The sequence below is a fragment of the Rhinoraja longicauda genome, chromosome 29, assembly GCF_053455715.1.
Source record: "Rhinoraja longicauda isolate Sanriku21f chromosome 29, sRhiLon1.1, whole genome shotgun sequence".
Taxonomy (NCBI): domain Eukaryota; kingdom Metazoa; phylum Chordata; class Chondrichthyes; order Rajiformes; family Arhynchobatidae; genus Rhinoraja; species Rhinoraja longicauda.
Genome location: NC_135981.1, coordinates 28,243,734 through 28,269,094, shown reverse-complemented (window position 1 = coordinate 28,269,094; position 25,361 = coordinate 28,243,734). Strand labels below are relative to the sequence as shown.

Below are 25,361 nucleotides of genomic sequence, written 5' to 3'. Positions count from 1 at the left end.
TTTACCAAAAGGGCTTTGTATTAGGAGCCTCCAGCTACTAGAGAATAATTGGGAAGGTTCAAATATCTAATGCAGAATCCTGATGGCCAGCACAGGGAAGTAGGTGAAACTCTCATACAAGTCACTTGAACTAATTTGACATAGATTCAGAGATAAAAAAGATCAACTTAATATGTCACAATTCATGCAAACAAAAGGAATCCTAGTTAGCAAAGAGTCCTTAATACAATATATTTTTCACCAACTCAGATTTAAAACTTCAGAAATAGTTTTATACATAGGTTGCATTTTAAACTGCTGCGCGAAGAACACATGGAAATCATTGTACTTCCTTCAAAATATTATGTTATTTTTTAAGAATGGTTCTGATAAATGCTGTCAGAAGTTGAAATTGTCACTCAAACAATAGAAAGTGTCAGACTACTGACGTTAAGTAAGACCGCATATAGTTGTGCAAATTTCTAACTATCCAATGCTGTGGTAAGTCTGTAGACAGACTTTAGCTCATTTACAACTCTAAAATTAATTTTACTGCAAGTTTGCTCTTTGGAAATCGTGAGTTCAACATCAATTACTTTTTAAACCCATGCATGTTCAATTTTCCGATAAAAGTAACAGACCTCTCCATATATTCAGAATGATGCTGAATTCCCATCAAAACAGAACTTACGGATAAATGTACAAAAAAGAACTGCAGCATGGTTTCCAATCAAAGGCAATAAAAGACACAAAGTGCTGGAGTAATTCTGCAGCATCTCTGGAGATCACAAACATTCCATCAACCGTTTCTCGCGACAATTCTCCTTTCACCCTGTGATCTACACTCCGCCATGCACCGGCTGGCACCAACAGGCCTTCACTCTGCCTATCCCGCAACTCCGGGTCCCACTCACCCAGACCAACAATGGACCTCAACTTTACTTTATTCTCAGCTAGATCCACGTTAGAGTCTGATGAAGGGTCCTGACCCGAAACGTCACCTACTTTTTACGTCAACAGCTCCAGAGATGCTGCCTGGCCTGCTGCGTTACTCCAGCACTTTGTGGTCTTTTTTTCACATAAATACATCTTTGGTAAGAACTATACGACTGTTGTTATAACACTAAGATCTTTGAAGTACAAATCTGAGAATATAATCTTCTCTTTACTTAAGAGGAATTTGCACTGGTTTCAGACTGAACCTGATAAGAGTTTGAAAAGCAATCAAGTACATTAAAGTAGGCACAACTTTTTACGTCAATAGCCCACATTGGCAATTGTGCACACAAAATAATATGCTTTCTGAAACAAACGGGTCAAATGATCAAAAATATTGAAGGCAAAATATATAAATTTGAAAAAAAGTGTTAGAATCTGCTAAATTGATTCAGAAATCACTAATTTCTGATCAGTTCAGAATCTGCCATTTTTTAAGGCCCAAGTGTACACTATTAATTTGGCAAATGCCTTTTAGTGCACTAAGCTACATTATGTCCACCCAATAACACGAGGATCCAGTAATCTCTGTGTGGCATAAGTAAAATGCACGTAGATAATTGATGTGCATGTTTAAGGAATATGTTTAACAGATAATAACCAACTTCACATTTAGAACCAAGCACAGGGTGGTCATTTGGCAAGGGTTGTGAACCACAATTTGTACCAATGTGCAAACCACATTTGGAACATGGGCAGCAAGGTGAAACTGCCTCGAATTATGCAGCACTTCATTTTTAAGAAAATCATTCTATAGTATATACTGCAATGACTGCACACATTAATGATTAAAACTAGAGCCTCCAATTGGAAAGGTCATTAATCATGCATGATTAAACTCAAATTAATACCGAAACTATAAGTGCATAAAATTTCATTGCTCAGCTCAAACATTTGTGCAAGTTGAAACAAAGCATCACGAAGATCAAGTGCTCACTTTCGAGCTGTGTCCCCGATACTCTTCCGCATGCACTTCACGCATGGCCAATAGGTCCTATAAATGTAAATGACATTGCACTGTTCATCTTTGTTCAGAATGCCACAGATCCATTCACTGAGTGAAGCTGAAATTGAATTTTCTTAAATAAGTCAGATTGATGCCTGAAGATCTGCCAGTTATCTGGAATTAACAGTCCGCTGTCTGTCACGCTATTTTCTTTCACAAACTAAGACAGTGTGACTTAAAACATTGGTTGCAGGTGATTGGGAATGCTTGAAAAGCAGCTTATAAAACTTTCAATCACAAATCTGAGCACACTGTAAGGTTTTAGCAAAACGAACCAGTTTGCTCATAGCAGCCCGAAAAATCTAAACAGAAATGCCAACATAAAAATACTTAAACACTATTTCTACCCCATTGTGGACAATGGATCTTGTCCATGAAACTGTTGCGCTACAATGCTGAGAACCATACTCTGCACACTGTACATTCCTCTTTGCTCTGTCGACTGTGCTAAAATGTGACGTGTTTATACTTGTGTATAGTATAGTATTAACTAAACTGATTGGACAGCATGCAAAACAATGCTTTTCACTGTACCTCATGACAATATTAAACCTAAAGCTTCTTTCACTAGCCTATTTAAATGTCAGCTTTCAGAAAATTGAAGTTTATACCGTATTTCACAGGAATTTGTAAAAGATAGCATTATCAATTTCAGATAAAATGGATAAAACCTTGAGAATCTGCTGACTATCTCCAACATTGGTCTGTACAAAAGTTATACATTTTGATAAAATTCATTGGTAAGTTTTTTCCACTTTATTTTTGATTATGAACTAACTTGTAAAATGAATGAAATGTACCATTATTAAGCTTTAACTAAAAATTTGGCTTTGCAACAAAGATGCAATCACAAACTAATTTTTTTCAGCGACACTATCTCCTCTCTTTTATTGTTACACCTTACACAAACTTAGACAAGCACAAAGTGTCCAAATAATTAGCAATTATGAAAACTCTACCTGGATTTCACTGGATCATTCAACTCAAGAATTAAGGTTCTGCCTTTTCTTATGATTTAAAGTGCTGGCTAGGCTATTTCTTCTTCTAGGCACACAAAATAGGCCCTGCATCTTTAACTGTGCTCAATACCAGATCCATTTTCCAATTTATGTGTCATCGTCCCACTGGGGAAATCTGTTCCGATATAGTAGTTATTCCCATAGCTGACATATGAATCCAGAAATATTTAATCAACCTTTGCCAGACCAAGTAAAAGGAACACCTTCCACTTTCTGCTACTATTAACAAGGTAAAACACCCTCTAACGCTGCATAAAACATGGTGCAAAAGTACAATATCAAAAGTACTGACTGAAAGATGCAATTGTTCAGGAACTGTTTGTGAAAAGCACAAAGGAGAGATTTAGAAAGGGGAACTATGGCCAGTAGAGTTTTAAGCAATGACTTGGATGGTGGCAGAAAATACAAAAAAATAAGAACAAGGAGAGAGAAAAGGAATCAAAATTATAATATTGGTGAGACAGAACTAGGGATGCTGGCAGATCTGACTGCTATTGCGAGGAAGTAGGAGGTCAATGGTACATTTAAATGAAAAGATGTTAATTTAAAATTTAGGCATCGATTGCAAGTCAATGAGAACGCAAAGTTTGGACAGAATAGATTTGGTGAGCAGGGAAGATGGGCAGAAGTGGATTGGAACAGTTCGATCTAGAAATAGCAACGGCAAAGAGTTTTAGCTGATGAGCTGAGGTATTGGAGAAATTAAGTTATTTTTCATATGTGGTAGTACAGTGCATTCAGAAAGTATTCAGACCCCCTTCACTTTTTCCACATTTTGTTACATTACAGCCTTATTTTTAAATGGATTAAATTCTTTTTTTTTAAATCATCAATCTACACACAATACCCCTTAATAACAGTCATGTGAGTGAGGTAAAGAGGAAAAGAGCCGAACGGGGGTAAAACAATTGGATTTTTTTGGGAAATTTACACAAAATTACCAGTTTCAAACCTCTTTTATCGCATTTCAAAGTAAAAACAGACATTACAAAATAATGTGAATATGTCACTCTACACTAATAACATTTTGAAGTAAATTCGCACATTTATTGATAATCAGCCCAAAAAGGTGGTAATTGGCTTTTCTGCTGTGTTTTATATTTTAACCGTCTTAATTAATTTAGTTATATAATCTTGCACTTAAATTTAATATTTACTCATTATAGATCCACCACTGATTTTCTGGCACTCTTAGTTCCAGAGCTTTGCTGGTTTATCCAGCAGGCCAAGGAAGTCGGCTATGGGGATAGATATGCTGGCTCCAGTTGGGCTGGAGTTCCAAAGCCCCGGCCACAGGTTGCAAATTCAACCCACCGATCGGCCGTGGAAGTCCCGATGAGGTCAAGATTGGCTGCTTCGCTCAGCCTAGGTGCCACATTTTCGGGGAGACTTTCACAGCGTGGGGGATTTCTCGTGCAGCCCCTAGCGACCTCAAGCGGAACCCGAGTGTTCATTACAAGTCTGTACATCGTTTTTGTTTCTTTCTTTTTTTCGATCCAATTTATTCAGTTTATTTGGCAAAGTGAAAAACGTGGAAATCTTTCAAAAAGCGCGGAAAATGGATTTTAAAAACGCGGAAATCCGCGGAAACTTCACATGCCTGTAATAAAAAAGTGAAAACAGGTGTTTAGAAATGTTTGCAAAGTAATAAAAAAGAAATAACTGAAATATCACGTTTACATAAGATTCAGACCCTTTACTCAGTACTTTGTTGAGGCACCTTTGGCAGTGATTACAGCCTCAAGTCTTCTTGGATATGTCAGTACAAGCTTGGTACACCTGTATTTGGGTAATTTCTCCCATTCTTCTCTGCAGACCCTCTCAAGCTCTGTCAGGTTGGATGGGGAGCGTCGATGCACAGTTATTTTCAGGTCCCTCCAGAGATGTTCGATCGGGTTCAAGTCCGGGCTCTATCTGGCCACTCAAGGATATTCACAGACTTGTCACGAAGCCACTCCTGCATTGTATTTGCTGTGTGCTTAGGGTCATTGTCCTGTTGGAAGGTGAATCTCCGCCCCAGTCTGAGGTCCAGAACACTCTGGAGCAGGTTTTCATCAAGGATCTCTCTGTTCTTTGCTCCGTTCATCTTTCCCTCGATCCTGACTAGTCTCCCAGTTACTGCCACTGAAAAACATCCCCACGGCATGATGCTGCCACCACCATGCTTCACCGTAGGTATGGTATTGGCCAGGTGATGAGATGTGACACTTGGAATTCAGGCCAAAGAGTTCGATCTTGGTTTCATCAGACCAGAGAATCTTGTTTCTCATGGTCTGAGAGTCCTTTAGGTGCCTTTTGGCAAACTCCAAGCGGGCTGTCATTTGCCTTTTACTGAGGAGTGGCTTCCGTCTGGCCACTCTACTAAAGGCCGGATAGGTGGAATGCTGCAGATATAGTTGTCCTATAGTTGAACTCAGGAGCTTTGTCTGAGTGACCATCGGGTTCTTGGTCACCTCCCTGACCAAGGCCCTTCTCCACCGATTGCTCAGTTTGGCCGGGCGGCCAGCTCTATGAAGAGTCCTGGTGGTTCCAAAGTTCTTCCACTTAAGAATGACGGAGGCCACTGTGCTCTTCGGAACCTGCATCTTCCTTCGGACAATTCCTTCGTCTTCATGGCTTGGTTTTTGCTCTGACATGCAGTCAATTGTGGGACAGATGTGTGCCTTTCCAAATCATGTCCAATCAATTTAATTTATTTAAATTTTTTTTTTTTTGTGTGGACTCCAATCAAGTCGTAGAATCATCTCAAGGGTAATCAATGGAAACAGGATGAACCTAAGCTCAATTTTGAGTGTCATAGCAAAGGGTCTGAATACTTATGTAAATGTGATATTTCAGTTATTTCTTTTTAATTACTTTACAATAATTTCTAAACACCTGTTTTTGCTTTTTTATTATGGGGTATTGTGTGTAGATTGATGATAAAAAAATGAATTTAATCCATTTTTAAATAAGGCTGTAACGTAGCAAAATGTGGAAAAAGTGAAGGGGTCTGAATACTTTCTGAATACACTGTAGGTAAGAGCTACACCAGGTCAAGATACAAGACATGGATTTCTGCCACAAGGATATTGGGTTGAACCCAACACTGAAAAATCCTTCACGTTAGCTGCTATAGACTGGACAAATACCAAATTGTGTTGCTATTCCTTAGAAAATGAACTTAGCATGCTGAACAGAAGACCAAAAATAAGGATCGAGTATTTGACAACTTTATTTCCCCAATTGATGATATTCTTATTTTCAGACGTTACTAAAAGATCAATTGCTAGAGCCTTCCTTTGTCCTGCCCCCCTGACATCAGTCTGAAGAAGGGTCTCGACCCAAAACGAATAAATACTAGAGCCAGGATGTTTAGGCGCTACAAATCTCTGAAATAGGCAGGCAAATAGGCATAATAAAATTACAAAAAAGGCATTTATTGACCAAAAAAGGCATAAAAGGCATGTATTTCCACCATCAAAATATGGTTAAAAATGATAATATAAAGATATACTACATTAAATGACCAAAGTTGCCTGGTTGCACATAATTACTAGCATTTTTTTCAAATTATCTGGTATTAAACTATGCCGTCTGCCAGACAGAATATGCTTCAGTTCTGAGAAACCTCTTTCTACCCCAGCTGAGGTCACTTGTGCATACCCGAAACAAGCTGCACTCTATATTCATGTCGATATACTCCTTTGATTGTTGACCTGCCTCCAATTACCACATTGGCAACATATCTCCCCACAGCATAGGTTGTGTCATATATTGTCCTCTGTGTGTTTCTCTAAAAAACCTCAGAGATTTGTTTTCCAATTTCCACAATGGAATTCCAGCATCAGATCACTCGAAAACTCAGATTTGCGACTGGAGCCAGCAGTAAATGTAGTGAGGAGATAAACTTGCGTGTTTCCCGCCTTCAGTTTCTCTGCCGCCGACTTGTGTTTAGCTGTCTGTGCATGCTGGGAGACGAAATATTTCTTATCATGATTTGCTGCTTTTTCACATGCTTTGCAAAACAGCACACAGTTGGCTGTAGAGAATATATCACTCCGGCACACTGTCACCAAATTGTTCCGTTTTTTACAAGGCGTTGACTTGACTTTAGGCATTTTGACGCATTTAGATGTGGCCCTTGTGGCTAAAGGGATCAGGGGGTATGGAGAGAAGTCAGGTACGGGATACTGAGTTGGATGATCAGCCATGATCATATTGAATGGCGGTGCAGGCTCGAAGGGCCTCTACAGGCAGGCCAAGTACAAGCTAAGAAGAGGAATCAGTGCTGCCAAGGAAAGGTACTCTGAGAGGTTGAGGAGTAAGTTCTCAGCTAATGACGACTCTTCAGTTTGGAAGGGCTTGCAAAAAATCAAAATCTACAAGAGGAAACCCTTGTAACCCTTGGACAATCGTCAGCTGACCAACGACCTGAACGAGTTCTACTGCAGGTTCGATAAACAGAAACTTAACCCTGGTACCCCCTCCCCCTCCCCAAACAACACTTCACACCTACTCACAGCCTGACTCCAGCCTGAAATGACTGGACTCTTCCCCACCCGCCCCTCTTCAATCACCACTTAACACCCACTTACAGCCTGACTGCAAAAGACTGGGGCCTCGTCCACTGCCCACGAATGAACGACCAACGGTGGCGCCCCCGGTTTCGCCCCGGTGGTGGAAATTATCTTGTGTTAAAACGGCAAAAAAAGGCTGATTTAGGCACTCGATCGTGAAAAAGGCATTATCTTGCTGAAATCATCTAAAAAGGCACTTATGGCACATGGCAAAATCCTGGCTCTAGCTATTACATTATTGAACAAATGATCAATATTCTGTTATGAGATCTATTGATCAATGCATGCACACACAACAATCATTGCAATACTTCAAACTGGGTTTTTGGACTTGAATTTCTTTATTGTGTGTTATAAAGTTTAAATAGATTGTAAAACCAAGTTATAAATCAAAGGGCCACACAGTAAGTCGTGATCACACATAATTTTATGAAGATTGTGTGCACAAATGCCTTTGCTATAATGAACTCAGTGTAATGCAAGCTTGTTAAAAACATTTCTCATTTAACGAGACCTCAAACACGATCAGATAGCTGCCATCTATTTCACAACAATTATCTTTTTGCACAACAAAATATCAAGTTCAAAGAAACTTTGCTGGAAGATTCTAATTTTAGAAGTTAGAAATAACAAGAAACAAAATAAAGGAAAATATCTTAAATTTGAATATTGCCTTTTAAATATGAAGTACATTACAGATGTCAATGTTTTGGCTCAGATCTATTCTTTCAGAAGATATGCCCATCCCAAACTCAAAAATGAATGTCTTGCTCAAAAGTTAACCTCCGAAAAAAAGTCACTTTGCAATCAATTTGGTACATGTAACACACCCAAGTACACACTCTACTTTAAGCACAGCTGTAATATTAATGTTGACCCGAGTAACTTTTTCTTCAAGTGGGTGCATTTAAGATATTATTTGTGAAATTTTGTCCACTGTCCAACTGCTTTTCCAGCAAGGACGCCATCGTGCTGGAAGTCAAGCGTCTCAGCTCCTCTCCTAATCCCATTCTTGAGCTGCTCAACCATCAATGATTCCCTCGGGAAATTCAGAACGTGCTAGCTCCAGTATTGGTGCTTCACATCTATCATAGGACTGAATATGTTCCAATCTTTCACAGCAAGATGGGTCATATGGGAGACATCGCAGCATCAGATATTCCACTACAGAGGATACAAAAAAAATGTATTTTCTTCCACAGGAGTAAATTATTAGCAACTATAGAGTGTATTGAATTTAGAAAACAAATCCAAAATTCAAAAGGTTTCTTCAGCCGAAATGAAGTATAAAAATATCAGCTTGGAACGGCAGACACGGACAAAGAAACAATGTTTGAACAGACCAGTGTGGAATCTTGATGGATGCTCTATAGTGTGAGCAGACAAGGGAAAACACCAAATTGGCTCTACATTTGAATTTCATGACCTGGTGATGCCAGGATTCCATCTGGAATCTAAACCAGGGCATGACATTTGAATATTAAATACATTGAAACAAAAATCACAACTTACTATTTTAATTTATACCTGTTGGTTTGAACTCTGCATAACTTACAAAAATGCATTTGTGGCACTGTTCACACTGCAGTCCACACAAAGTTATGCTGAAGTTGAAGGAGATGCAGTGTAAATTAAAGGGGAGGAGGAGAAAACAAAACCAACCAGGGAGGGATAAAAAAGACAAATCAAAGGGGTTTGATTTCAATATTGAGGTAATAGGCTGGGTCCTAATGTAGAACATCCTGACGACTTGGGTAACACCTTGATTTTCTACTTTTTAACTGCACGTATACTGAATCACAAACTATGGTGTACACCTAATTATGGAATGTCACAAACTCGAGTGGTAAGCAGAGATTATAGATACCCACAAATGGTGGATTAGTGGAACAGGTTACATTTTCACAGTTACCTGCAAATACTCAAACAACTAGACCATGCAATTCATGTTTATATTTAATACAAACCAGTTTGCAAATCTGAAGAAAGGTCTCGACCCAAAATGTCACCCATTCCTTCTCTCCAGAGATGCTGCCTGTCCCGCTGAGCTAATCCAGCATTTTGTGTCTATCGTTTCCCACATGATAACCTACCTTCCGTTTCCCTAATTTGTTTTAACACACCTGCTGATTTGGGGCAGCAAGCTTTGGTGAATCAACTGGTTCAGGAAGATATGGGAGGCCCCCAAACCACTTTAACGATTTGAAGAAGGATCTCGACCCGAAACGTCACCTATACCTTTCCTCCAGAGATGCTGTCTGACCCACTGAGTTACTCCAGCTTTGTGTGTCTATTGCCATTTTGTTTCTGTTTTGAACACTACACGAATTGAGAACCTGTATTTTTTGCTGCCTTACATTGTACTGTACTTGCCTGCTACTGAAGTGTTGGATATACTGAATGAAATGGTGATGCCGAGTAAAGGTGTATGACTTTGAAAATAGAAATCAACCACAGGTTTTGTTCTATTATGGTCTAGTTACCTAGTATTACTGATTATTAATTTATTGATTGTATATTTATTTGCTGTATTGTGTTGATGGGCCTGTTTAGCTGCAGCAAGAAGCATTTCATTGTTGCAATCCTGGTACATATTGTAATTAAACACTTCTCTAGGTATGATAAAATGGTTTAGTATGATAAGAATACAGGTGCTCCTCAACTTACAATGGGGTTACGTTCCGATAAACCCATTGCAAACCGAAAATATCGTACGTGGAAATGCATTTAGTGCAGCTGACCACGTGGCCAGAGGTGAGCTGCGGGTCGCTGCCGTTGCCCAGCGTTTGCACTGTTGTAGTGTCAAAATATCGTATGTGGAAGCATCATTAGTCGGGGAGCATTGATCGGAAAAAAACCGATCAGATGAGTAATACATCCAGAAATGACCAGCCAAATTTCCAGAATGGCAAGATTCAAACTGCAAGCTGTGGTTGCATTCCACGCTGAAACCTGGCTCTGATAACATTGTGAAAAACGGATAAACAATTGAACTGACAATCAAGTACTTCCTTTGAAATTAAACATTCAGAGTAGGAAGCTAGAATATTCAAGCAGCTAACTAGATAAAACAATTTGAAGCTTATAAGTGCCAATGCTACAATCCACCCTTGGGGTTAGTTTTGAATAAAACTCAAAACTGTTGAAAGGTACTGTAAAAAATATAAATAACTGATTTCATTTAGACTTATCAAGTGAACCAGAAAGATTAAATGTTTTCTTAAAAGGTTCAAGAGAATGTAGATATGCCTGCCTCTGCTATTTTGATCAACAATTTGCCTTCATTTGATTCATCTTGGGAAAACAATCTGATTGTTGTTGAAATTCAAATAATTCAAGTGATCAGTGCCAGCTTTTGTTCTGTCTCTCAATGTTTGACATAAACAACCCTGTGAAGTTCCCACTGCAGCATAATAAAGGCATTGATGCACAATATCATGAATTCAAGCAATTTCTATGCAAATTCCATTAATTCGGAACTAACATTATTTTGTGTGTTTTTAACCGACTGGCTAAATGAATAGGAAAAAAAACCTGCAGATGCTGGTTTAAATCAAAGGTAGACACAAAATGCTGAAGTAACTCAGCGGGTCAGGCAGCATCTCAGGAGAGAAGGAATGGGTGACGTTTCAGGTCAAGACCCTTCTTCAGTCAGGAAAGTTTGGCATGTCCCAACTCCCATTGGGGCAAAAGTTAGAGAAGTATGAAAACACAGCTCCAGATTCAGGGACAGTTTCTTCCCAGCTGTTATTGGCCAATTAAACCATCCTACCAACAACTAGAGAGCAGTCCTGAGCTACAATCTACCTCATTGGACACCTAGACTATCTTTGATCGGACTTTACTGGACTTTATCTTGCACTAAAGGCTCAAATGTAATCATGTATTGTCTTTCCGCTGACTGGTTAGCATGCTACAAAAGCTTTTCACTGTACCTCGGTACATGTGGCAATAAACTCAACTTATCTACTGCATCAAAACTGCAAACCCAAAATTTAGAATCTAGCAAATATTGTCTCCTATTGCTCTGCAGTGAACAATGGTCTAACACATAAATAACTTTCTCGCCAAGCTAGAAATGAAGTGTTTTTTCATATAAAAAGAAACATATTTGAACTGATACTTAATAATTGCACGGACAGGCAGCATTTCTGTAGAGAAGGGTCTGCTTGTCCCGCTGAGTTACTCCAGCATTTTGTATCTACCTTTGATTTCAAATCAGCATCTGCAGTTCTTTCCTACACATAATAATTGCACTTTTTCTGACCCTCCAAACCGTCTCACCATGCACAATGTGATTTATTTCTTATAAGAACTGTTGAAAAATGTAATTGATGAAAGTAGCTAACGATTGTTTTCCTACAGGAGGGTGGTCATGAGTATCTTTACACAAAAGATAGCGGATGTGTTGCAGGCAAACTTGCAGAGCAGAAATGACTGCTATTTATATTTTCAAATCGCTTGTAACTTGCAGATGGAATGATAGATCTTCAAGATTGACAAAAGTCATTAATAAAACATACTAAGAATACATAAAAAAACACTACAGATGAAATTAAATGGAGAATAAACTACAGGAAGATTAACACACAGAAATACAAAATAAAAAGCATGAGAGCATGGTTCAAGAGAGAAAGATCCACATAAAAGATCCAATTCTGCATTACTTTTGTCCCTTCAATATTATGGTAAAAACTAATTTATGATCAGAACTTGAGAGGGAAGTTGGTAATTTTTAACAGTCTTTAACATAACTAAGGCCAGCAGCACAATCAAGGACGAGTTGCACCCTGGCCACTCCCTCTTCTCCCCTCAGGCAAGAGGCACAGAAGTATGAAAATGCACACCTCCAGATTCAGGGACAGTTTCTTCCCAGCTGTTATCAGGCAACTGGACCATCCCACTACATCCAGAGAGCAGTGTTAAACTACTATCTACCTCTTTGGTGACCCTCGGACTATCCTATGATTGGACTTTGCTAGCTTTACCTTGCACAAAACATTATTCCCTTATCATGTATCGACACTGTAAATGGCTCGACTGTAATCATGTATCGTATTTCTGCTGATTGGATAGCATGCACCAAAAGCTTTTCACGATACCTCGGTACACATGACAATAAACTAAACTGAAACTGCTTATGAACAACAGCAAGCTGTTGTTAAGAGCCTTAATTATTATGTTACTCAAAAATTAAAAATCAAAAGTATAAATTTTGATGAAATAACACATCAACATTGTTTAGCAAGCGTTTTGGGGAAGAACAGTCACAATGATTATCAAAGATTCCATGGAGGTGGAGAATTTCAAATCAAAACAGAAATTTTACAAATAAGGTAACCATATCCCATAAACGGTAAGAATGCAATGCAAAAAATTACCATTTGACATAAATATTTGTAAACTGATACATAACCTAGAGCAAAATAATCTTTTATGGTCCATTTTAGTCTCAGCCCAAAAGATAGTAAGACACAAGATAGCAAAGCCTATACGGCAGTTTAAGCAAAGGAACAGTTGTTGAGATATGCATAAATGATTAAGTGGAAAAATGCAGGGTGACGTGGCAAATATGGCAGCACTCATCTTGTGGGAATTGTGATGCAAAGATTCTTCAGGCTGCGGAGAGGCTGAAGGAATTCTGATGGTCTATTAAAATGTCCCATCTGAGCAATGGGTAAATTCATAGCAGACAGATGACTGCCATCTTGGGAATCAAGGAAAGGTATGATTACGTGGAAGGAAAACAGTAGACAACAGCTGATTTACCCTCTATCCCCACTCTTTGGGCTGATATAGTAAAAGCAAAACCAGCGATGATGATGAAAACCTATTGTTTCTTGTTCCTATGATAGGGCTCCATGCAAAAATTAGTTCAAATCGAACATCTGCATTGATGGGAATACTGTAATCACATCCACATGACATTTTTCAATACTGAGAAGGCTGCATGGTTCATGGCAATGAAGTTTAAGTCTAGAACCCAGAGGTTTAGAGGGATACGGGCGTAGAGGTTGAGAGAGATACGGGCATAGAGTTTTTGAGAGATATGGGCCAAGAGGTTTAGAGGGGTACGGGCTGAGAGGTTTAGAGGGATATGGGCCGAGAGGTTCAGAGGGACGTGGGTCTAGAGGCTTAGAGGGACATGGGTCTAGAGGTTTAGAGGGACATGGGCCGAGAGATTTAGAGGGACGTGGATCTAAAGGTTTAGAGGGACATGGGCCAAGAGGTTTAGAGGGACATGGGTCGAGAGGTTTAGAGGGACATGGGCCGAGAGGTTTAGAGGGATATGGGCCAAGAGGTTTAGAGGGACATGGGCCGAGAGGTTTAGAGGGAGGTGGGTCTAGAGGTTTAGAGGGACATGGGTCGAGAGGTTTAGAGGGACATGGGCCGAGAGGATTAGAGGGACATGGGCCGAGAGGTTTAGAGGGATACAGGCCGAGAGGTTTAGAGGAACATGGGCCAAGAGGTTTAGAGGAACATGGGCTGAGAGGTTTAGAGGAACATGGGCCGAGAGGTTTAGAGGGATACAGGCCGAGAGGTTTAGAGGAACATGGGCCGAGAGGTTTAGAAGGACATGCGCCGAGAGGTTTAGAGGGACATGGGAAACATGGATAAGGAGGACTGGTGTGGATGGGGCATCTTGGTCGGCATTGGAAAGTTGGGCTGAAGGGCCTGTTTCCATGCTGCATTACTCCATGATACATTCAAGAGACCAAATATGATATCAGCAAAATAAACATGTTCATGTTAATTAGTGAAAATGATCAGCAGGGATTTGTTTTTAGGAAGCAATTAGATTTAAACGTTTAAAATGTGTTTTAGGTGGTAACAAATGACCACAATAATACTGTTCAAAGATTTAATAATGCTCTTGCTTTCTAGAGGATTATATACATTGGTAGAATAAGTCAATGCATGCTGTCCACTATTCAATGTTAAGCTAAGGAATCACACTATTTTTAGTTCTGCGTAAGTTATGATTTCTTGTTTTCCGATGTTGAGAGAATGGTGGAAAAAAATTGTCCTATACAACTTTTTTAGAAGACACTACCAATTTCCAATTTTCACAAAACGTGAAATCCTATTGATTCTCCAACCAAAAGGTGATACGTTTTTAAAACATTTTTTTATACTAGTTTTATACAACACATTCAAATTTCCCGACTAAAGAAAATTGATTTGGAGCAATATAAACATGACAACGAACGGCAGGTCAGCAATGTAACATCTTCTAACAAGGAATGCAAGGAACAAATCTCTTCACTCAACATCAAAAATACAAACCAAAAGCATAATAATGGAGTAATAAGGTGCAGTAATAAGGTACCAATGAAACACTTCCTGTTTAACACTTCCTGATACAATTTCCCAGATCCATACTAAAACTCCCTTGGACAATGCCAACAGGACTGTCACAGACATGATTTACAGTCATTGCAGTTTCTTTCTATGCACATGTTTTGTTTCTCCTGGAGAACACAATCGAGTGCCGCAAGGCTCGGTGTTGGGGCCACAACTATTTACCATATATATTAATGATTTGGATGAAGGAATTAGAAGTAACACTAGCAAGTTTGCAGATGACACAAAGCTGGGTGGCAGTGTGAACTGCGAAGAGGTTGTTAGGAGGTTGTAGGGTGACCTGGACAGGTTGAGTGGGTGGACAGATGCATGGCAGATGCGGTATAATGTTCAGGTTAGGTAAGGGAGAAGTGCAGCGAGACCTGGGTGTCCTTGCACACCAGTCACTGAAAGTTGGCGTGCAGGTACAGCAGGCAGTGAAGAAAGCTAATGGCATAAGAAAATAACTGCAAATGCTGGTACAAATCGAAGGTATTTATTCACAAAATGCTGGAGTAACTCAGCAGGTCAGGCAGCATCTCGGGAGAGAAGGGATGGGTGACGTTTCGGGTCGAGACCCTTCTTCAGTCTGAAGAAGGGTCTCGACCCGAAACGTCACCCATTCCTTCTCTCCCGAGATGCTGCCTGACCTGAAAAGCTAATGGCATGTTGGCCTTCATAACGAGACGATATCAGTATAGGTGTAAAGAGGTTCTTCTACAGTTGTATAGGGCCATATCTGGAGTATTGTGTACAGTTTTGGTCTCCTAATTTGAGGAAGGACATCCTTGTAATTGAGGCAGTGCAGCGTAGGTTCACGAGATTGATCCCTGGGATGGCGGGACTGTCATATGAGGAAAGATTGAAAAGACAATAGACAATAGGTGCAGAAGTAGGCCATTCGGCCCTTCGAGCCAGCACCACCATTCAATGTGATCATGGCTGATCATTCTCAATCAGTACCCCGTTCCTGCCTTCTCCCCATACCCCCTGACTCCGCTATCCTTAAGAGCTCTATTTAGCTCTCTCTTGAATGCATTCAGAGAATTGGCCTCCACTGCCTTCTGAGACAGTGAATTCCACAGATTTACAACTCTCTGACTGAAAAAGTTTTTCCTCCTCCGTTCTAAATGGCCTACCCCTTATTCTTAAACTGTGGCCCCTGGTTCTGGACTCCCCCAACATTGGGAACATGTTTCCTGCCTCTAATGTGTCCAATCCCTTAATAATCTTATATGTTTCGATAAGATCCCCTCTCATCCTTCTAAATTCCAGTGTATATAAGCCTAGCCGCTCCAGTCTTTCAACATATGACAGTCCCGCCATTCCGGGAATTAACCTAGTAAACCTACACTGCACACCCTCAATAGCAAGAATAGCAAAAAAGACTGGGCTTGTATTCACTGGAGTTTAGAAGGATGAGAGGAGATCTTATAGAGACATATAAAATTATAAAAGGACTGGACAAGCAGTCTTAGAATAAAGGGGAGGCCATTTAAAACTGAGGTGAGAAGGAACTTTTTCACCCAGAGTTGTGAGTTTGTGGAATTCTCTGCCACAGAAGGCAGTGGAGGCCAAATCACTGGATGCATTTGAGAGAGAGTTAGATAGAGCTCTGGGGGTTAGTGGAATCAAGGGATATGGGGAGATGTTGGGCACAGGTTACTGATTGTAGATGATCAGCCATGATCACAATGAATGGCGGTGCTGGCTTGAAGGGCCAAATGGCTTCCTCCTGCACCTATTTTCTATGTTTCTATGTTTCTAGTGCAAAACCTTTCAGTAAGTCTTGTTTACAATAATTCTCAGTGAGAGAAAGAAAAATCAAGGAGGCTTGCAACAAACAGTCTCTCTGAAGCATTCCCACAAATGAAAGGCACAGCTGCGACCACTCTCCATTTTGTTTCTCATTTGATGGAGACTGACTATTTGATCAGAATTTGTCCATAATCAATCTTGCACTAATCAGAATTTTCAATTATCATTTTCTAAGTGGCATACAGAAAACTTTGTGGCATCATGTTTCACCCAACATTCCCTATGTCAGGCTTATTTATCATCCCCTTTCAAATGTTGCTATAAAAAAATAGGATAATTTTATAGCATAGATTGGGGAATGGTTGATGGACAGGACAGGATAGGAACAGATCAGGTCACTTTCAGTCTGAAAGTTTGCGATTTGTAAGGTGCCACGGGATCGCTCCTGGGAGTTGAGTAGTAGTGTGAACTCTGAGGAGCAGCAAATAAACTTTGGGGAGCTCCAGAAAGATTGCGTGGGCTAGGATATGACAGGTTGATTATGTTACAAAAATGTGGATTGATTTACTTTGATAGAAAAATAGTAGTACAGTTTTAAACGGTAAATAAATGGTGAGAGAATGCAAGACCATTGTGTTAAGAGAACCCCCAGCATCCTTGCGCACAAATCAAAATTAACATGCAGGCACAGCGAGTCGTTAGGAACGAACACTACATGCTAGTCTTAACACAAGAGGATTTGAATGTGAGTTATTCCAAATTTATAGAGCCCTGGCAAGACTGCATCTGGAATACTGTTTCTCATTATGCAAGTGGTAGAATACAGCAAGACTTTTCTTTATCCAGTGCAATTTAAACTGCAGTGCCATTCTGCAGCACATCATTTGTGCTGTTGCGCTCTGACTAATACTGCAGTGATATCAAATTTGTTTTTCACTGCACATTACAGGGTAATAAACTCAGCATTACAGATCAGCTCAGTGGGGTAGAGACAAAGGGACAGACCACAAAGGATCCGACTGGAAATGTAATAACTCACTCAATTTACAAATAATAGTTTTCATAATCTCTGCCTTCCTGTATATTACCATTTTTCTTACCCCATTGTTCAAAAATAAACTGGGGCAAGTTATTAACATGACACTTAGAGAGGTAAAATATATATCATTGAAAATGAATCATGAATTATGACTGCTGCATTTAATCCCAAGAATTCACTGAGCCAGAAAAAAAATCCTCAATTTAAACGCCATGATGTATAATCCACACCGTTTATTTGATGATGCTGAAAGCTTTGGCAATATTTCTTCCTGGTACATTTATGCAAAGCATGAGCTCCAATGCATCAGTGTGAAGCAGAAGACACCAACGCCAGTTAAAATGTAAATAGCTACTGCTGAATAAAGTCTTGAGTTTCATTTTGAAATTTACTGCATACTAAATGCTAGATCACAAGACTGGACCCAAAAATTTGTCATCAGCAATTAATTGAAGAAAACCTACATGTGTTTAAATGTGGATAACTTTTGTGCATATTTTCTGATGCCATTGCAAATAGTTGGTTTCATTGTCATATTTCACAAAATGGCATTCACTCCTTATGTTGCAGGGTTCCAACAGAATTGTCTAACAAACACATTAAATTCAAAGGACATCACCTCAATTGGAGTTGATGTATTTTTCCCAAAGACACACAATATTATAGATCAACGATTTATAGTTCCAGGCTCTTACAACAGTTCCAATAAACCAGGAGGTTAAAATTAAACTATATTCTTTTTCATTATTTCTATTTGCTAACTCCCTTAACACGTTTGATGGGTTTTCTGTGGGGAAATGTAGCCCAGCTATAATTTTGATCTGATCCGAGCACATGTGAAACAGTAACACATTGCAACTGTTATCCATGACACAGGCCGTATTGAAGGACAGCCCAGTTGTCTATAGTTGGCATTAGAAATCTTTTTGTAATGCAGTAACCAAAGTATTTTATGGTATAGTAAGAAAATAACTGCAGATGCTGGTACAAATCGAAGGTATTTATTCACAAAATGCTGGAGTAACTCAGCAGGTCAGGCAGCATCTCAGGAGAGAAGGAATGGGTGACATTTCGGGTCGAGACCCTTCTTCAGACACAGGGTTTGTGGAGGTTTGTAAAATTATTTTATGGAGTGCGGATTTTATTTGCAGACTCTGCTTTAATTCTCAAGTCAAAGGTAATCCAAAACTACTATTTCATATCATTAAATTCGTAGGTTTCTACTTGATTTTAAAATGGTCACCTTTGTTACCAATGACTGCTTCAGCCCATCCCTGCAAACCTCCACAAACCCTGTGACCTGCTAACATACACACCTATTTGTACATATATATCCCGGAATTTAATAATTTCAGTATCACGATTTAGCAACCGTGAAGTTACAAGCTCTAGTACTCTTTTACCACACGTCTCAACCTTTTCCCTCCTTTAAGATCCTCTTTAAAATCTATATTTTCAGTATTAAGAGTTTTAGTTATGTTCTGAATGAATGCAAGTTTGACTTAATTTAACAGATGAACAAATTCAGATTGATCAAGTTTTCTTTAAGAACCTTCTATGATAAAAGTAATTTTGTACTATTTAAGTATACTCTCTGCTTGTAAAAATTGCATTTCATTCTCACGATAATTGCTTAAACTGAATTAAACTCAATGGCTTAGAGCTGGTCCAGATTCTGTGCACATATTGGGCAGTAATAAAGTGCCAGTCTAATGCATTTAGAAATTTAATTTCACCTCAAGAGTTCAGCAGATGATTAATTTAATTCTACCCTAAAGCAACTGATACGAAACACAATCCTAGCCACCTACCAAATATAGTAATTGAGCAAATAACACATACTTCTGCAACAAAGGTTAACAGGGTCTCAATTACAAGCACGGATTTGGATTTCCTTTTGAATCAGTGTAGTTTTAATAATGTCCCAATCAATAGTAACTTGCCATAATGTTTTGTTTGCAAAATAATATTTTGCTTGACAGTAGCGTGAAGCCATTTCCAAAGTAATGAGGTATTAAACGAAATCCTGTTGACCATTATTAAACCATTTAAATTATCAAAGCCAATGTTACATTTCACAAGTGTTTGCTTTACACACTAACACTGATCATTGCTTATTATTCATGAATCAGAAGAAGCAAAATTATCTATGTCCCTATTTTAACGCCGAAATACTTGCGATATCAACATGACATTTAGATATTTATTTCCAAACGTGTAGAGCCTCCGGAATACTGCATCTGGAATACTGTGTGCTCTCAGGTCTCCCTATCTGAAGGAGGAATAGCAAAGTGACAGATAAAGTTTATTCAGACTGATTCTTGGAATAAGTTGTATGAAGTACATGGGCATATACTTACTTGCATTTAGAAGATTAAGAAGTGTTCTCTTTGGAACAGAGAATATTTTCTTGGGGCTTGACAGTACAGGAGGATATTTTCCCTAAGTAAGGTATCCAGAACAACGAGTCAGTTGTAAATTCAGAGGTCAACCCCTCAGGACAGAAATGAGAAATTTGGTTACCTAGAGAGCAGCAAATCTTTGAAATTCTCTGCTTAGGTGGATTCTAGAGGCTCAGTCACTGGCAAAGCTCAAGAAGTTAAGTCAAGGAAATTGAGAGATATTGGAGTGGAAGGCCTGAGCTGTAAGGAGAGACTAGAATAGGCTGGTACTATTTAAACCCTGGAGTGGAGGTGTCAGAGGGGTGACATTATAGAGGTTTATAGATGGATGATCAGTCTTTCTCCCAGAGTCGGGTTGACTAAAACAAGAGGGTATAGCATTAGGATGAGAGGGGAATGATTTAAAGGGAACATGACCAGCAAATTTCTTCACACAGAGGATGATTTCTCTCTTGTTTATTATATTATTTACAGTGTACTGTGTTTATATATTCTGTTGTGCTGCTGCAAGTAAGAATTTCATTGTTCTATCTGGGACATATGACAATAAAACACTCGACTCTCTGGATAGAAATATGGAAAGTAGAAGAGGTGAGTGTAATTACAATGTTTAAAATGCAGTTGGACAGGTAAATGGATAGGGAAGGTTTGGAGAGATATCACCAATACACAGGCAAATGGTTCTAGCTTAGGTAGGCACCTTCTTCAGATTTGACATTGTGCCAAAGGGCATTGTTTCCGTGTTGCATAAATCTGACTCCATATGGGTTTAAAGCTGGAATGTACCGCTGAAATAGATGTCACCATCTTATTGAATAATTTGGCCAACATCGTGATCTGAATGGTCTAATCTGCCTTTTATACTGTTTTTATCTCTACTGATCAAGTATTGAGCAATTTGGCTTTCACTTAAATAAGCTGAAACATTATTGTGATTACAGATAAACAATAGCTGATACTATTACCCCCGTACTTTGTCAAAATGCATTTTCTTTCCAGGAACATAATAATCTGTCAAGAGTGTTTAATTGTTAAATGCATCAACAATGGAACAATGCAATTCTTACTTGCAGAAACATAATGGGCCTGTAAACACAGTACTCATTTATAACATGATAAATTAAAAAAAATTAAACACTAATATGAGTGCAAGCAGCCCCAAGTACAATGCCACCTGCTGTCTAGATATCCTGACATGCAAATCATTCTAATAAAGCAATATTACTGAGACAATTGGCTCACTGTTCACTGATAATATATTTTTGACACTATGAAAAACCTGCCTGTAGTTACAGGCAAAAATGAAAGCAGAATGAAATATTAAATATAATGAATAACAAAGTGCTCATAGTGTCATAGAGTCCAACAGCACAGAAAGAGGCCCTTCGGCCCATCGTGTCCGCGCCGCCCGTTACCAAACACAGTCTAATTTTAATCCCATTTTCCCGCATTTGGACCGTAGCCCTGAATGTTGTAGCATTTCAAGTGCCCATCCAAATGCCTCTTAAACGTTGTGAGTGTTCCCGCCTCCACCGCCACCCCAGGCAGTGAGTTCCAGACTCCAACCACCCTCTGGGTGAAAAAGTTCTTTCTCACATCCCCCCGAAACCTCCCTCCCCTTACCCTGTATCTATGTCCCCTCGTTGTTGAACCTTCCACCAGTGGAAGAAGTTCCCCGCCATCTACCTTATCTATGCCCCTCATGATCTTTTACACCTCGATCATGTCCCCTCTCAGCCTTCTCTGCTCCAGGGAAAACAACCCCAGTCTGCTCAGTCTCTCCTCATAGCCGAGGCCCTTCATCCCTGGCAGCATCCTGGTGAATATCCTCTGCACCCTCTCCAAAGCTATCACATCCTTTCTATAATGTGGTGACCAGAACTGTACACAATACTCCAGCTGTGGCCTCACCAGTGTTCTGTACAATTCCATCATTACCCCCCTACTTTTATATTCGATGCCCCGGCTAATGAAGGCCAGTAACCCATATGCCTTTTTGACCACCCTGTCCACCTGTCCTGCTGCCTTCAAGGACTTGTGTACCTGTACTCCAAGGTCCCTCTGTACCCCTGTCTTCCCCAGGGTCCTTCCATTCATGGTGTACTCCCTCTCCAAGTTATTTCTGCCAAAGTGCATCACCTCGCACTTTTCAGGATTAAATTCCATCTGCCACTGCTCCGCCCATCTGACCATCTCATCTATATCTTCCTGCAGCTTGCAGATCCCTTCCTCGCTATTCACCACCCCCCCTAACTTTGTGTCATCTGCAAACTTGCTGATCATGCCCTGTACGTTGACATCCAGATCATTTATGTAGATTACAAACAGTAAGGGACCCAACACCGATCCCTGCGGCACCCTACTGGACACCGGCCTCCAGTCACAGAAGCACCCTTCTACCATCACCCTCTGCCTTCTGTCACTAAGCCAGTGATGGAGGAACTCAGTAGGTCAGGCGGCATCTCTGGAGGACATGGATAGGTGATGTTTCAGGTCAGGACCCTTCTACAGACAGATTAATGCGGGTGGGCAGGGGTGTGGAGAAAGATGAAAAAGAGTACCCTGCCGGGCAGGGTAAAGCCAGGCAAATGAGAGATGAATACAGGTCAGTGGGGTTTTGATTGCAACAGAAGGCCATCCATTGTGGAGGCCGTCAATGGATATTTTTAAGGCAGAGATCGATTCTTGATTAGTATGGGCGTCAAAGGTTATGGGGAGAAGGCAGGGGAATGGGGTTGAGAGGGAGAAATACAGTGCATTCAGAATGTATTCAGACCCCTTCACTTTTTCCACATTTTGTTATGTTACAGCCTTATTTTAAAATGGATTAAATTCTTTTTTATAAATCATCAATCTACACACAATACCCCATAATAAAAAAGCGAAAACAGATGTTTAGAAATTTTTGCAAAGTAATTAAAAATAAATAACTGAAATATCACATTCAGACCCTTTACTCAGTACTTTGTTGAGGCACCTTTGGCAGCGATTACAGCCTCAAGTCTTTTTGGGTATGACGCTACAAGCTTGGCACACATGTATTTGGGTAATTTCTCCCATTCTTCTCTGCAGATCCTCTCAAGCTCTATCAGGTTGGATGGTCGATGCACAGCTATTTTCAGGTCCTTCTAGAGATGTTCGATCGGGTTCAAGTCCAGGCTCTGGCTGGGCCACTCAAGGACATTCACAGACTTGTCGTGAAGCCACTCCTGCGTTGTCTTGGCTGTGTGCTTAGGGTCGTTGTCCTGTTGGAAGATGAACCTCCGCCCCAGTCTGAGTTCCAGAACGCTCTGGAGCAGGTTTTCATCAAGGATCTCTCTGTACTTTGCTCCGTTCATCTTTCACTCGATCCTGACGAGTCTCCCAGTTCATGCCACTGAAAAACATCCCCACAGCACGATGCTGCCACCACCATGCTTCACCGTAGGTATGGTGCCAGGTTTCCTCCAGACATGATGCTTGGCATTCATGCCAAAGAGTTAAATCTTGGTTTCATCAGACCAGAGAATCGTGTTTCTCATGGTCTGAGAGCCCTTTAGGTGCCTTTGGGCAAACTCCAAGCAGGCTATCATGTGCCTTTTATTGAGGACTGGCTTCCGGCTGGCCACTCTACCATAAAGGCGTGATTGGTGGAGTGCTGCAGATATAGTTGTCCCTCTGGAAGGTTCTTCCATCTTCACAGAGGAACTCTGGAGCTCTGTCAGAATGACCATCGGGTTCTTGGTTACCTCCCTGGCCAAGGCCCTTCTCCACCGATTGCTCAATTTGGCCGGGCGGCCAGCTCTATGAAGAGTCTTGGCCGATTCAAATATCTTCCATTTAAGAATGACAGAGGCCACTGTGCTATTTGGGATCTGCAATGCTGCGGAAATTGTTTAATACCCTTCCCCAGATCTGTGTCTCGACACAATCCTGTCTCGGAGGTCTACGGACAATTCCTTCGTCTTCGTGGCTTGGTTTTTGCTCTGACATGCACAGTCAACTGTGGGACTTTATATAGACAGATGTGTGCCTTTCCAAATCATGTCCAATCAATTTAATTTACCACTGGTGGACTCCAGTCAAGTTGTAGAAACATCTCACGGATAATCAATGGAAACAGGATGAACCTAAGCTCAATTTTGAGTGTCATAGCAAAGGTTCTGAATACTTATGTAAATGTGATATTTCAGTTATTTATTTTTAATTACTTTGGAAAAATTTCTAAACACCTGTTTTCGCTTTTTTATTATGGGGTATTGTGTGTAGATTGATGATTAAAAAAAAGAATTTAATCCATTTTAAAATAAGGCTGTAACATAACAAAATGTGGAAAAAGTGAAGGGGTCTGAATACTTTCTGAATGCACTGTAGGTCAGTCATGATTGAATGGCGACTCAGACGATGGCCGATTGGCCTAATTCTGCTTCTATCAATAATGAACTTATGATTGGGAGATGGGTAGAGATTAAAGATAGGAGTGAAGGGTGTGTAAGATAGAGAGGAGTAAAATGAGAAGGGGAAGCGATCAGGGTGAATAGGGAAAGGGGCGGGATAGTGGGAGAAATGGGTGTCCGCCCAGGTGGGATGTAGAAATTAGGAAAATGGGACTAAAAATTGGAGGTCAATGCCAATAACATTGAGCTGCAAGCTCCCCAAGTGGAATATGAGCTGCTGTTCCTCCAGTTTACATGTAGCCTCATTCTGGCCGTGGACATAAAGGTATTTTACAACCAGTATTCGGTATCTTCTTCTTAAGCCCTTGGCTCCTCTAGGGAGCATAGGCCATTGACAAATTTCCTCCACCTCCCTCGGTTGTTGGCGGTTCTTTCAAGATCTCCCCAGTTGAGCCCACTCCCAGACATTTCTGCCTGGACACCTCTTCTCCAGATGTTCCTGGGGCGACCTCTTTTCCTTTTTCCTTGGGGGTTCCATTTCAGGCCTTGCCGGGTGATGTTTGTGGCAGGTTTTCTGAGGGTGTGTCCAACCCAACTCCATTTTCTCTTTCGAATTTGTAAGTCAATGGGATCCTGGCTTGTTCTTTTCCACGGGTCCACATTGCTTACTTTGTCTCTCCTCCAGATGTTTAGTATTCTCCTGAGACAGGTGTTAATGAATGTTTGCAGTCTGTTTGTTGTGTGTTTTGGTGTTTTCCAAGTCTCTGATCCATACAGCATCACCTGCTTCACATTTATAGACAATAGACAATAGGTGCAGGAGTAGGCCATTCAGCCCTTCGAGCCAGCACCGCCAATCAATGCGATCATGGCTGATCACTCT

The 25,361-nt window shown here is 40.2% G+C and overlaps 1 protein-coding gene across 8 annotated transcripts in view; it reads right to left on the bottom strand.

The window, feature by feature from the left end:
• gpatch8 (G patch domain containing 8) overlaps positions 1-25,361 on the bottom strand; it is a 138,895-nt gene that overhangs the window by 21,392 nt on the left and 92,142 nt on the right. For 2 of the 8 annotated variants that reach the window (XM_078424915.1, XM_078424914.1), the window contains exons 6-7: positions 7,578-7,670; positions 1,913-1,969 (exon numbers count right to left, since the gene is read on the bottom strand). The exons of 5 other annotated variants lie outside the window; for them this stretch is intronic. In XM_078424915.1, coding sequence (XP_078281041.1) covers positions 1,913-1,969; positions 7,578-7,670 — 150 coding nt within the window. The remainder of the gene's footprint in view (positions 1-1,912; positions 1,970-7,577; positions 7,671-25,361) is intronic. One more of the 8 variants, XM_078424916.1, reaches the window with a different exon arrangement.